Source organism: Diabrotica virgifera, chromosome 3, assembly GCF_917563875.1.
Source record: "Diabrotica virgifera virgifera chromosome 3, PGI_DIABVI_V3a".
In the NCBI taxonomy this organism is placed as follows: Eukaryota; Metazoa; Arthropoda; class Insecta; order Coleoptera; family Chrysomelidae; genus Diabrotica; species Diabrotica virgifera.
The window spans coordinates 126816658-126831494 of record NC_065445.1 but is presented as its reverse complement, the minus strand read 5'-3'; the positions used below and the strand labels follow the sequence as shown (position 1 = coordinate 126831494).

The 14837-nt window shown below is 31.9% G+C and overlaps 1 protein-coding gene across 1 annotated transcript in view; it reads left to right on the top strand.

Annotated features, from left to right (window-relative positions):
* The first annotated feature begins 2230 nt into the window (after nt 1-2230).
* Nucleotides 2231-14837, top strand: part of LOC126881300 (sterol O-acyltransferase 1-like) — a 146895-nt gene continuing 134288 nt past the window's right edge. Inside the window, exon 1 of the mRNA XM_050645502.1 lies at nt 2231-2452. Within this exon, the coding sequence (XP_050501459.1) occupies nt 2394-2452 (59 nt within the window). The 5' untranslated portion in view covers nt 2231-2393. The remainder of the gene's footprint in view (nt 2453-14837) is intronic.

The window sequence follows — 14837 nt, the reverse complement described above, 5'->3', positions numbered from 1 at the left end:
ATCAGAATTTTTAGAATTACCGTACTTTTCATTTTCTTTTGATAATAACTCCAAAAATACTCAATATACCTAAAAAATGATAAATAACTAAATTTTAGTTTTTTCTGTAACAAATACTTTACCCATTTTACTATTTTCGTTAAAAAATAACCGAGATAGAAACGTTTAAAATTTAAATTTTGCTGCGAGAACCATGTAACTGGGGCCATTTAACCTTTTATTTTTAAAAAAGTAAGAGGTATAAATGACTATTTTGACATTTTTTAAATACCTCTTGGAATAAAATTTTAAACTGTTATTAGATGAACTTGCTACTTTAAAATTTAACGGAGTTATTTACAAAAAAACAAAAACATTTTTTAGAAAAATTTTTAAAACATACATTTTGAAACATTTTTGGTGCATAAACTTTAATGCTATCAATTTGTTCGAGCACTTATTTGATAAATATTTCAATGAGCTTTGACAAATGTTTAATAAGTTTATGTTATAAAATGCATCATTTTCCCGGTATTTAAGCTTGAATACTTAGATTTGGGTACTCGACGAAAGAAATATACATTCAATTACCTATAACTCACTTTCATTTAACATTGAAAGGTTTTTCTAGTAAGGAATTTATTTGATTTTTTATTTGCCTCAATATTGGCAATAATAACTTTTTTGTAAAAACTTATAGTTTTTGAGTTATTTATGAAAAATCGGTTAAAAACATGCATTTTTCTCACGAAAAATTAAAATCTTTGATCTTTAATAACTCAAAAAGTTTTGATTTATTTTAATAACTTTATATAACAAATTTTGCTTATAATTTGTCGCTCTATCGAATTGTGGGGATATTTTTTATAAAATAATTTTCACCACCGAGGAGGGGTGGCATCCACTCCCAGGGTAAAGACGCAAGTTGGCACCATGTCACCTTTGTTCCTTGAGATATCCTCTAACCACTCACCAATTTTCGTGCAAATCGATGGAGGTTCAACGAAATCGGAGGTAATAGCTCATATTCACCTTCAGTGACTGCACTATTATAGCGCAATCTATTCACAATTCGAAAAAATGTCTTGAATATAAGTTGCTTATTTTTACGTAAGCAATCCAAGTCTGCAATAACGAATGGGGGTTTCCATTTAAGATTTTAAAGTTACCCCCACCCTACCTACAGAGGGTGGAGTATGTGGGTCGTGTTTAGTGTCATTCGATGCGTTTTTGAAAAATATTGAATTTATTAATATAAATATAACGTATTTTTCAGTTTTTTTTAATCTTCATTTTGTGAATTATTCGATTGTCCCGCGATTTATTCGATCGTCCCAGGCGACGAGTTCCACCCTGGGCACCAGGTACAGTGGAACCTCGATAAGTCGGATTAATCGGGACCGCGGCCGATCCGGGTTATCGAAAATCCCAGTTATCCGTAGAATATGGTAAAAATGAATAAAATACTAATATACTTACAGATAAACTTGACTATACATAATTGCAAAAACATGATATATACCCTATTCCACGAATATACGAGTGTGTTGGATTATTTCGACAACGAATATTTTATTGTGCAAAATATGAAGAACGAAAATAAATTGCAAATTACATCGCTGTTTATTGGAATAATTATTAGAGCCATTTACTTTCGTACTTCTTATGTTGCACACTGAAATATTCGTTGTCGCGATAATCCAAAACAGTCGTATGTTGGTGGAATGAACCATACATATGCACAGTACATCTAAACTGCGTACATTTCTATACAGTTTACTTTTTGGTAAAAAACTCAGTCAAAATAAAAAAAAATTGTTTTGTCTGATGAAAATCGGTCCGGTTTAGCCGGACTTCCGGGTTATTGAAAGCCGACTTATCGGGGTTCCACTATAACTCGAAGATTATCGCCGTCATGAAATTCGTGTTCAGTGACCTGCAAAAACCCCAAATATAAAAATTGAACTCATTTCCGTCAATATTTCCTGAGTTCTGAATTTTTCATTTTCCATCTCTTCAATATGCACTTAAAAATGCATTTTCTTATGCACAAAATATTTTGCCGGATATCAATTTAGTTCACAAAATTGCCTGACACTCTCTCGAATCCAATGCAAAAAGTGACATGACGATTCATCTTACTGCACAAAATTTCTAGGTTTAATGCTTCATTGCCTCGCCTAATACATCAGAGACCGTACTAATCTGATAGTAAATTTAATTCGAGGTTCCTTTAACCTAACTCTTCAATTACCACATAAGGTCGCACTATCAGGTCAAAATAAAACAACTTCTATTTTTCTTTTATCATTTCTTGTAGTAGAAAGAGCTTAGCTACCGGCTTTTATTTTTAGTTGGAAGCGTTGGTCTTGTAGTTTGTCTCCTGAACGGAAGCTTTTTGTTTGTTTTCAAACATGTTAACAGAAGATAAGTCACAGATATTTAATGTGTTGCTTAATGGAGAAAATGCTTTGTAAGTACACACCTTTTTATTATTTGGTTATAGGCACAATTAATATCAAAAAAACTAATTAAGTTTGATTGTTCTTTTTTAACGAAATATTTTCAACAAATGGATTTATTTTTGTCATTTAATGTTGGATACTTTAATGAGAAAATCTAAGATTTTTTATTATGTCTGATTTCTTATTGGGTAACGGCTCTTAAACTACAACGTTAACAAACAAACAAATACCGTGAGTGCTACAATTTAAAGGGGTGCGTTTTTGAGAAAGGAGTGAATAGCTAGCTATACACTAGGCTGCATTAGGATGAATTCTAGGCACTTTTCGTACATATACCTCTACAAAATATATATTCAAAAAACGAAGCTAAAAAATGACAAAAGAACGCGATTTTTTATAAATCACAGATATCTAATTCGTAAGTACACTCCATTTTATTATTTTATAATAAACAGAACAGTAAAAAACTAATGAATTTTGATTGCTTTCTTCAATGAAACATTTTCAACAAATAAACTTTATTTTTCTATGGATGCTATACAATGTGCAACTTCTCTCACTACTTACATACATTCAAAAGAAACAATTTCTCAGGCAGTAAAAAAAGTCGGCCATTGCAGTGAGAAATATTTTTTCTCACGGGTTCACCGCCGGTTTATATATAGGATCGCCATTTCCATGGTAACATGCACAATACAAACACAATTATTCTTGTCAAATAAAATGTGTTCAAACTTGTCAAAACTTATCAAAAATTACCTTTTAAGACTATTCAACTGTGAATTATAATTTTAAATAAATAAAGTATATAAATATTAAGAATATTAAATACCTATGTGTATATATGTATTTTATTTCAATTTAGGCATATAATATACCTAAAAGCACCTAAATTATTTAATTTTGAAATTTGAACTCTTGACAAAAACGTATCCATAGAAAAAGTACAGTGTACAACACGAGAGAAAATGACATATTTCTCTCTCGCTTGATTCTCGCAACAAACTTCTGCGCTCGTGAGAAATATGTCTTTTTTCTCTCTTGTTGTACAATATACTATTTTCTATGGATGCTATACAACGTTCAAAACGGTTCAAATATAACTGTTAATTTTGATTTTAAATAAATAAAGTATATAAAAATATTAAGACTATTAAATACCTACTTATTTGTGCATATGTCTTTTATTTCAATTTAGTCATATAATATACTATAATATACTCATATAAAGCACCTAAATTATTTAATTTTGAAGTTTGAACTCTTGACAAAAATGCATCGATAGAAAAAGTACAGTGTTCAACACGTGAGAAAATGGCATATTGCTTTCTCCCTCGCTTGATTTGCGGCACTCACCTTGTGCCTCAGCTTGTGCCAACAAACTTCTGCGCTCGTGAGAAATATGTCTTTTTGAAGTTATTCTTCTTTTGGCGCGATTGAGAGTAGAATTTCATAAATCTGTACTCATGCGCACACAGACAGTATGGCGTTTAGTTGCTAATCTTTCAAGATATGTATGTATGTACATTATGTATCAACGCAAATAACTCATTAGAAGAATATATTAGTGTTTTTAGTAAATGTATTATTATTTATTATAATTTTTGGATTTGTCTTTCTCTGTAGTAAGATAATAAAATATTATGTACGTATAACATTTTTATATGTCTATTTGTCACCGTGTTGTTAATTATATCCGAAACTTACGTGTCAGTTAAATGGAGCTCCGTGGTGTAGTTGGTAGAGCGGTGGGTTAGAGAACGGAAGGTCGTGGGTTCCAATCCTGGACGATTCATTTTTTTTAATGTTTGGTTGTTTTAATAAAATTTTTTTGAAAGTAGTAGATAAGAGAGTTAGTTTAATATTTAAATGAAATACAAATAACCTGTTAAGTATATTTACTTCGTTGAAATTATATAATAGAAGAATAACTTCTTACGTGCGTACAAAGTACACACATTCTTTTTTCCTCACTTGTACAATATAAACTACAGCGTTAAAGGGGTTTTATTGTACAACAAAATTTAAATTAAATAAAATCAATACATAAGTATAGTCATTGTATAATTAGACTAGTATAGTATCCTTTCTTAAACAATGGTATAAATAAATAGGAAACAAGTTGCAAATCGCAAATAGAAAATAGTTAAATTAAAAGACTTTGAAGAACCATACCTTACTTAAAATTGTAAAAAAATAGTCCTAGCACACTCTGCAGTATACCATTTTAAGAGCAATTTATAATAAGTGTGCCATTGCATATATTGTATACTGCGAGTCATAACTTAGGGATATAAAAAAAAGTATGCTCATTTTTACAGTTGATTTTTTAGTGAACAGAATAACGATTTTCGCTATTTTTTACTGAAACAAAAAAAGTTTACTCAAACTCATTTTTTGTACTTATACCGGGCGGAAGAAACGAAATGTTATTCTTATGTTAAGTTTGATATACGCTGTAGGCAGAACGAGGTACAAAAATGTGAGTATACATCGTAATCGTATTGTACTCTTATGTTTGGTGAACATTTTGTTGTTTGAATGTACCTGATTCCTTTAGAAACAAAGAAAATATACGATTTTGTAGTTTAACATGGGTTTTAACCGAAACAAAAGTTTGAGACACCCTTCTTCTTCTTTAAGTACCGTGCCCAAATTTTTAGGCGTGGGTAGCTTCCATAACAATTTGCCGATATCGTTCTCGATCTTGTGCGGCATGTAACAATTGATCTGCCGATAAGCCAGTCCATTGACGAAGGTTTCGGAGTCATGAATATTTCTTTCGACCAATTCCTCTTTTTCCGTCGATCTTTCCATTGAGTATTAACTGCAGCATCCTGTATCTGCTACCTCTCATTATATGCCCCAGATATTCAAGTTTTCTCTTTTTTATCATCTTCATTAAGTCACCTTCGCCTTGACCTACTCTGTTTAAGACTTCTCTGTTTGAAATGCGTTGAACCCAAGATATTCTGAGCATTCTACGATACGACCACATCTCAAAGGCTTCTAATTTGTTCATCATGTTAACCTTCATGATCCAGGTTTCACATCCATATAGTAATACAGGATACGCATAACATTTTAGGAACTTGATTCTTAGTTGTAAGTTCAGCTGAGAGTTGCTCAGAATAGATCTAAGTTTCATAAATGCTCCTCTTGCAATTTCTATACGAGTTTTAATTTCTTCATCCGGATTTAGTGTCTCGTTTATCCAACATCCTAGGTATTTAAAATGGTTAACTTTTGTTATTGATTCATCACTGACAATTAGTTGCATAGGGCCGACGTCTTGTTTACTAACCACAAGTAACTTTGTCTTTGTTGCATTTATGTTAAGTCCGTTATTGGAGCATTCTCTAGTGACTCGATCTATAAGGAATTGAAGATCTTCGATGTTTTCAGCCATGATCGCGGTGTCGTCTGCATATCTGATGTTGTTAATAGTTTCACCCCCGATTCGAACTCCACATTGTCCTTCCAAGGCTTCATTAAAAATTATTTCTGAGTATACGTTAAACAAAGTTGGGGATAACACACAACCCTGTCTGACACCTCTTTGAATGCAAATTTTGTCTGTTTCTTTGCCGTCTACCAGAATAGAAGCTTCTTGATTCCAATATAGATGTTGTAAAAGTCTCAGATCATTATCATCTATTCCAATCATTTCTAGATGTTGAAACAACCTATCATGTTGAACTCTATCAAACGCCTCCTCAAAATCTATAAAGCAGACGTAAATTGGTTTCTGTACTTCCCATGATCGTTGAAGTAATGTTAACATTGAGAACAAAGCTTCCCTTGTTCCCAATCCTTCTCTGAAACCGAATTGTTTGTTTCCCATTGTCTCTTCACATTTCTGCTTGATTCTATTAAGAATTATCTTAAGAAGTAGCTTGAGAGAGTGGCTCATGAGACTAATTAGTCTAAAGTCTTTACATGATGATGTATTAGGTTTTTTTGGGAGTGGAATAAATTTAGACTCTAACCATATCTGTGGCATCATTCCAGTCTCGTATATATGGTTATAAATGTTTGTTAGTTGTGAGACATTGTCGTAATCCAGAAGTTTGAGCCAGTCTGATGGTACTTGGTCAGGGCCTGGAGATTTCCCATTTTTGCTCTGTTTAATGGCTTTCTCTACTTCCGCTTTTAAAATGCTAGGACCAGTATTCGTATACTTTGTGGTGTTAAGTGGTGGCCTCGTATCCAGGAAGAGCCCTTTTATATAGTTAGTCCATTCTTCCTTTTTTTTTCAGAGACACCCTGTAGGGAGAAAAAGGTACAAAGGTATTCATTGAGATTCTGTTGTAGTTTCACGTTTTCTGAACATTATAATTTATTTTTTAATTTCTCTTATATCTTTAATAACAAAGAAACTAGACGGTTTTACTCTATTATGCGTTTTAACTAACGACATGCGATAGGTGAGGAGGCCATGTCTTATTATGTATACCACTAAGATGAAATTATTTCCTGTATATAGTGCGAAAGGAAATGAGTGTTCAAAGAAAGAAAATCTGTGTAATGTACCTCTCGCTATTAGAGCCTTCACGTAGACACCAAATGGTGTCCAAATCCGTACTTACTCTCAATGAAACTCCACTCCAAAACATCACAAAGCCTCTGTTAAACAAAGAACTCTTATAGATATCGATAAGAACTATTTACGTGATGTGCCTTTCTGTTTTTAAAGTTTTGTTTCAGTTAAAACACGTGTTAAAGAGTAAAACCACTTATTTTCTTCGTGTCTAAAGATATCAGGGACATTCAAAACCAAAATATTCACAAACATAAAACTAAAATACGATTTCGATCTATGTATACTCACATTTGTACCTCGTCCTCCCTATAGGGTGTCTCAAACTTAACATAAACATATCTTTTCTTCCACCCGGTATAAGCACAAAAAAGAAGTTTGAGCAAACCTTTGGACAACCGTGTAAATACTAAAAAAAAATCTGAACTAACAAAAAAATAGCGGAATTCGCTAACCTGTTCACGAAAAAATCAACTATGAAAATGAGCATAATTTTCTATATCCCTAAGTTATGCCCGCAGTTTATTTAAAACTGCCTAGAGAAAAGTTATAGAATAATGTTTGCGAAAATATAAGGAAAATTTACCCAGAAATAGTGTGAGTGGCGAAGAATAGAAGTTTTTTCCTGTAAAGCAATGCCTATTATACCTGTATCCCCATACCCATAACCAATAAAAAGTTGAGGAAACAAGAAACAAAATCGTGATCTTCCTTGTATTTTTTTGCTCTGTTTTTTGAGTACATTTTTGTAAAAAAATTACTTTATCCACTCTATGTCCTATTATGTATAAGTTTTTAGTTTGCGAAAACTGTCATTATAGATAGCAGTGCGTGAAGAGATTAAAGTGTGCGTGAAGTAACAATATATTTTAAATGGGATTTACTTTTTCGCACTGTTTTTGATACACTTTCATATAATTAAATATCCTTAACTTTCGCGTTGTCATGGTGATGACATAATGAGCAATAAATTACAACAAAAATTTTGTCTGTTTTGTGGTTTGAAAGAAATTAGAATTTTTAAATGTCAAAGTTCTAAAAATTGTAGAATAGAAATCAATTCCAGAGACGAAGAGTTACAGTTTTTTTATTTGTTTATCGTAGATAAAATATTGTATGAAACTGTGCGTGAAGTACTTTTTGCAAACTTACGCGATGTACAGCAGTCGCTCCGTTGTCGCTCGTGCTCTAAAGATCGCGTGCGTTCGCAAAAAGCATAGTTCACGAACTGTTTCAATAAATAAATACTTGACTTTATAATATACAGTGAGGGCCAAATAAAAGGGTCCACCTTGATATTTGGCAGTAGTTATTAAATTTTAAGGAAAAGCCGAAACAGGTCGATTTTTAATATAAGGGGGACACATTTTTACGGTAGGTACATACATCTGTCATTTGTCAACCCCTCCCTTCCACTTCCCTACCCCTTATTTTTAAATAGGGAATAGGGGTCGTGTGCTAGCTCATGTGAAAAGTTATTAAATTCTCTGTTCAGTAATATAAATATTAATATAATTATTTATACAGGTGTCCAAGAATAAAAAATTTTAATTAAATTAATTGACAGAAAACGAAGAATGTATGTAATTTATTTAATTCAAAATATATTCTACTGCTGTCACAAAACAGAAAAAAATGTTTTTGATAAATAAACATTGCTTTTCGCTTGATTTCAGTGTTCAAGCTGCCACCCATCTGTCTCTTGGTAGGTTGAATATTGAATTTAAGCAACAATGTTTATTTATGAAATAAACGTTTTTTTCTGTTTTCTGTTACATTCTTCTGTTATAAAAATAATAGAAAAAAATAATTTTTCTTGGACACCCTGTATAAATAATTATGTCAATATTAATATTACTGAATAGAGAATTGAATAACCTTTCAAATAAGCTAGCACACGACTTCTATTCCCTATTTAAAAATAGGGGGAGTGGAAAGGGGGGTTAACAAATGACAGATGTATCTGTATGTAAAAATGTGCCCCCACACTGTATATTCTGGCGTTATTTATTGTCTTCTCTTTATCTTCTATGTACTTATAATTTTATTTATTTCCAATTTTCACAAAAATTGTGTTATATTTAACGCCAACTTAATTTTTTTTAATAATACATGTCAAATTATCTGACTGTAAATAATAAATACAGCGATAGATAATTGGTCAGTTTTGATATATGCATAATGTTGGGTCGCCGGCTTTTTTTCAACTGCCATCAATACGACTAACTTCACGCGTAACTTTGATATGAGAATTATAAAAAACAATATGCATTGAAATCCAGATCCTGTATATAATTTTTTGACCATTATAAAGTGAGCACAAAGACTTACATAATTCTTTTTTTGTAAGTACACCTTCAATTTACCGTGCACTTTTCGTACACTCTGCCGATAAGGTATAGTGGTGTTGAAAAAAAGCAGCGTGCACAGCCAAACACGATTTCATGACAAACTAGTTTGGCTTAGGGTAAACTAGTTCTTCCGATATGCGGTAGGATTAATTGGAATAGCCTAAAAACTAGCCTTTTCGTGCTAAACTAATTCATCCTAAGCCCGATAAAATAAACCAGTTTAGACTAGATCAAACTAGTTGATCCGTTATAGTATACAGTCGAACCCGCTTATTAGAGTACTGTTTATAGGAATATCCCGGTTTAAGGAATATAGTTTTGAGGTCCCGAAACGTTTCTATTTACTCCTTAATAAATTTAACTGTTTATAGGAATACGTTTTTGTAAAATAGTACCGCTTATTGGAATATATTTTTCAAGTAACCAAAAACTCCTTATGTACAATTTCCCACGAATGGGAATGATTTCTGGTTTATAGGACCTGTCGATAATAAACATTTTATTACTTACTTTATTATGGGCACCAATTCTAACTTCCGCCAAACATTTACCGATCATAAAGTAGGTACTTTTTCATTTGTGTAAATATTGTTATTGCTGACCCACCACCCACGTCGTTGTCTCTTTAGATTTTTAGAAACAATTAATTTACAAGTCAAAACCGCTTGTATATAATAACCGCTTTATAATATGTATCATATGAAGTTTTCTGGAAGGAAAAACCAGTGTCAATTTTTTCATTATTATATTTTAAAGCAACAAGTGACTAATATTTTAGGTAACAAAAAAAATTATTCTCAGATCACCGATTATTTTTCCAGAAAAAAAGTAAGTCTGTTGTATGTATGTTATATAAGAAAATATGTATACCTATATCTACATATTATTATTGCATACACTTCATACTTATTTGTGTATGTATGCACAGATAATGTAGTTTAGTGTTTTAATAAAATAAGCAATAGTTATACTAGGTACTGTGTTATTGACATAAAAAGAAATAAAACCATATACATAATATGTACAATGTACATGTACATACATACCATGTACATGTACTTACATAGTATGTACATGTACAAAGTGGGTTGTACTATAATGACGTATATTCAGTACATTTATTTCTACTAGCCACCACTGATCGGTTATTAAAATATCCTGTTTATAGGAATATTTTTGCTTGGCACGAAGGCTATTCCAATAAGCGGGTTCGACGTACTTCCAAAGCCAAAATAAATAGATAAACTAAATAAAATACTCTGTAATTGGTATGATATGACATATATTGGTAAGTATAATGATAAAATAATCATTTTTATTACAACGATAATGATTCGTCGTTGAAACTAATGGGCAATTGGTACTACACACAGTGATGAGTATACTAAGAACGTGCAAAATAACACAAAAGACGGAAAACATAATATGTTGTGAAATAAAAAGAGATGAAACTATTAGAGGTGGGAAATTATCAATAGAAACTTATAAATTTACGTTATATTGATATTTTCTCACCTTTAGACATATCGAAGGAGCATATCAACCAAAACTGTTACAGGAGAATTTTATAAAATTCTCCTGTCACAGTGTTAATTGCCAAACTCCTCCGATACGTCTAAATGTGGAAAACTATCAATATAATGTAAGTTTATTGGTTTTTATTGATAAATTTCTCACCTCTACTAGTTTCATCTTTTTATTTACCAACGTATTATGTGATCCGTATTTTACGTTATTTTGACGGTAATTAGCGCACTCATCAATGTACATATAACAAATAAGTAAGTGTTTTTTTATAAATGCAATAATATTATATTTCAACTATTAAAATTATTATTTATTTTTACATGGAATTCTTTGGTGGCACTTGGAATTGCAAAGTACCATTGCTTTCTTGCACTTAAACCTATTTGTGGAAGAGTTTTTGTTGCAGCTGTATCTTGATCTTGATCTAGCAGTGTTGATCTAACTGAAGTTCTGGTAGTTGCAACCCTTTACCTATTTTCTGGTAGTTGCAACAATAGTTGAGAGCATTGAGGCCACCTCCTTTTCTTCTTTGTTTTCGTTTGATGGCAGACTCTATACATACAGTCCCTGGCCATATTATTATGACCACCTATGAAATTTTATAATAGTCAACTATTACACTATGAATAATACTAGGTACTATATAATATGTAATATACCTAGTACTATATAATATAATACTAGGTAGAAATGTGATGTGATACTTTGTTTAAAATGTGATTTTTAAATTTAATTTTGTTATGTAATGTTATTGTTATACATTAACTATATTATATTTAATAATAAACACCAATAAAACTTTTGAAAATATTACATGCTTATATACTTTTTAATAATTTGTTGAACTTCTGACCTTAATCTGATCGAAAATATTTGGGAACTTTTACAATGAGAAATTTCCAATGAAAAGGTCACTAACGAAATTATTTTAATAAAGTACCAATATATCATTGAAACCACAATGACAGGTTGAAGCAAAAAAAAATTTAACTACATTCAATTTATGGCCAGACGGATACAAGCGCTAATCAAAGTTAAAGGTGGCTCAACAAAATATTGGAAAAATAAAAATATGTAATATTTTTAAATGTTTTATTGGTGTTTATTATTAAGTATAATAGATTTAATAATAAACAGCAATAAACTGTTCGAAAATATCACATATTTGTATTTTTTTAATATTTTGCTGCCCCTCTAACTTTGATTACCGCTAGTACCCGTCTTGGCATACTTTGAATGCAGTTAATTTTTTTTGTTCAATTTATTATTGTGGTTTCAACGATATATTAGTTATTTAATCAAAACAATTTCGTTAGTGAACTTTTCACAGAAGTTCAACAAAATATTAAAGAAATATAAATATGTAATGTTTTCAAATATTTTATTGCTGTTTATTATTAAATCACATTATAAAGTTCATCGAATCGAATATAAAATTTTATAATGTTTTCATTTTGTGTAATAAGTTTTTAACTCTAATCCCCGATTTTTGGTACAGCAAATCGTTTAAATTTTTTTTGTTTTAATGGTGTCTTTATTTCAAATTTTTCTCTTCTCTTTGTATGCCGTGCTTGTTTTCAGGCGTTTTCTATCGTCGTATTAACGAGCTGATGAAATGTTTCTCTAAGTCGGCAGGTATATGAAACAATTCCTCGATCGTTGAACATGTCCATTGCACAGTATAAAGAGGTACAGTAAAACCTCTTCTATGTCGGCACTTTGATCTCAGGAATTAATACCGGCAGTACGCAATTGGTAATTCACCAGTAATGAATGCGAGTTTTTCCTGTTAAAACCCGTACGTTTCTACTTGACTAGCAATGCAAGAGTGGTGGTCTAGCAACTGGGAACCTTGCGCGGTCGCCATGCGCAAGAAAGATTTTACTTTCAATTTTTCGGAGAGTAGTTCTACTCTCAGTCTTTATACTGTGCCCATTGTCTAATGTTAAGCAGTCAGGAGAGTAAATTTCTTCCAACCCAACGTTTTCCTTCGAATTTGCCCTAAATGATCAACAGGAGTAAGCGATATTTAGGTCCTCTCATTATATGACGGAAGTATTAAACCTTTCATATTTTTATGATGTTGATAAATTGTCGCTTCTTGTGCATGGTCTCCAGCTCACGTTTGTTGGATATTGTGTGCTGTACACGGGATTCTGAGCATGCGACGGTAACACCACAACTCGAACGCTTCTAATTTGTTAAGATTTTTTATTTTTGTTGTCCAGGTTTCACATCCCTAGAACAAAACGGACCAGACGTAGCACTTTAATACTCTTAGGGCCAATTTCTCATATCGAGTTTAACTCCAGTTTAACCTGAACTTCTAGTAAACGTCAGTTTAAAGTCAAAATCGTCTTTCTCAATTCGCACGTTCAACCGATGGCAGTTTAAACTTGAACGATGCTTGAACGGTGGAATTCGGCCGTTCAAAGATTTCAGAACTCAGTTCAGATGATTTCATGGACTACGCATGCGCTGTATTAACACGAAACGCTGTCATATATAAATATATCCTATTTTATTATATTAAGCCTAACGATAAACGATAACATTATTTTTGTTTTTATAATATTTATTTATAATTATTAAAATTACTATTTGATTATAAATACTTAAATTTAACTTTATTCAAAAACAGCATAAAAAAGGTAGTTCAAAATGGCGACAGTTCTTTACCTTTTGCCATCTATTGGCATTTCTTGAAAGCTGTAGAACGAGCGCTGAAATGAACGTGCAATGAGAAATACATTCCCAACAAAACCGTAGATCACCGGTGAACCTGGTTCAACTGAACCATAGATTACGGCAGTTATGAGAAATCGACCCTTAGACGCGTAGTCGATGACAGACGTCTAGTTCAGAGTACAGAACGCCAGCTGATAAAGCTTTTTTCTACGAGCGTGCAAAAATGTCTACTTTCGCGCACGCGTTTTAGTTTAGAAAGTTTTACTTTTCCGCACGCGTGTTACTTTTCCGCACGCGTTTTACTTTTCGGCACGCGTTTTACTTTTCCGTACGCGTGTTAGTTTAGATATGTTAATATGGACTTAAAGTAATTATAATACATGCAATAAACTAATGTTTAGATATTATTTACTAATTTATTTCAAATATATCTTATTGTGTTCATGTTTTAATGAAATTAACGCGAGAATTCGATGAAATAAAATAATTTTGACATAATATTCGAAAGTCAAATCGGTAGACAATAACAGTCGTTTTGAATCGTCGTCATGGAACCCAAGATCGTCGTCATGCTAACCAATTATGCTGAAAGATTGGTTTTGACAACCTTGTCAAAGAATTAATTTGTGCATGTATTTTCGGGTATAATATCACAAGGGAGTGAGAATAAATTGAAAATAATGCGACAGTTTTTCGAAAAATTTTTGTCACTCGAGCCCTGCGGGCTCTCGTGTCTATTGCCCAATGACAACAAATTTGAGTAGAAAATAAAGCATTTTTTTCTTATTTATTCTTACTCTCGTGTGATATTCGTAAGATTATTTTTTAATACGTTTATTATGGATATTTCCTTAAATGTGACAGTTGTCAAAACTAGAAAATTGGTAAACAAAAAAATTCTATCGGGAATTTTCTACAGTAGATAATTCTCTGGGAACGCGTTCATGGAAAAGAACAGCGGTAAATCGAAATGATTGGAGAAGCTTATTGAAGGAGGCCAAGGCTCGATTTGGGCTGTAGTGCCATTGGATGGATGGAGATAATTCTCAGTATAATTTTAATCTGATTGGACAGAATTAAACACGTGATCAAATATCTTACTATACGATTGGAAGTTAAAATGATTAAAAAATAATCATATTAATTAAATTAATTGATTAAGATCTGGTCATTTTTTAAAGACTCGTAGAAAAAATATTGTTCCTAACGCTTGCAAAAAGTCTCTTTTCCGCACTCGACTGCTTACCGAACTCCCGCTTCGCGTCGTTCGGCAAATTGCAGTCGCGT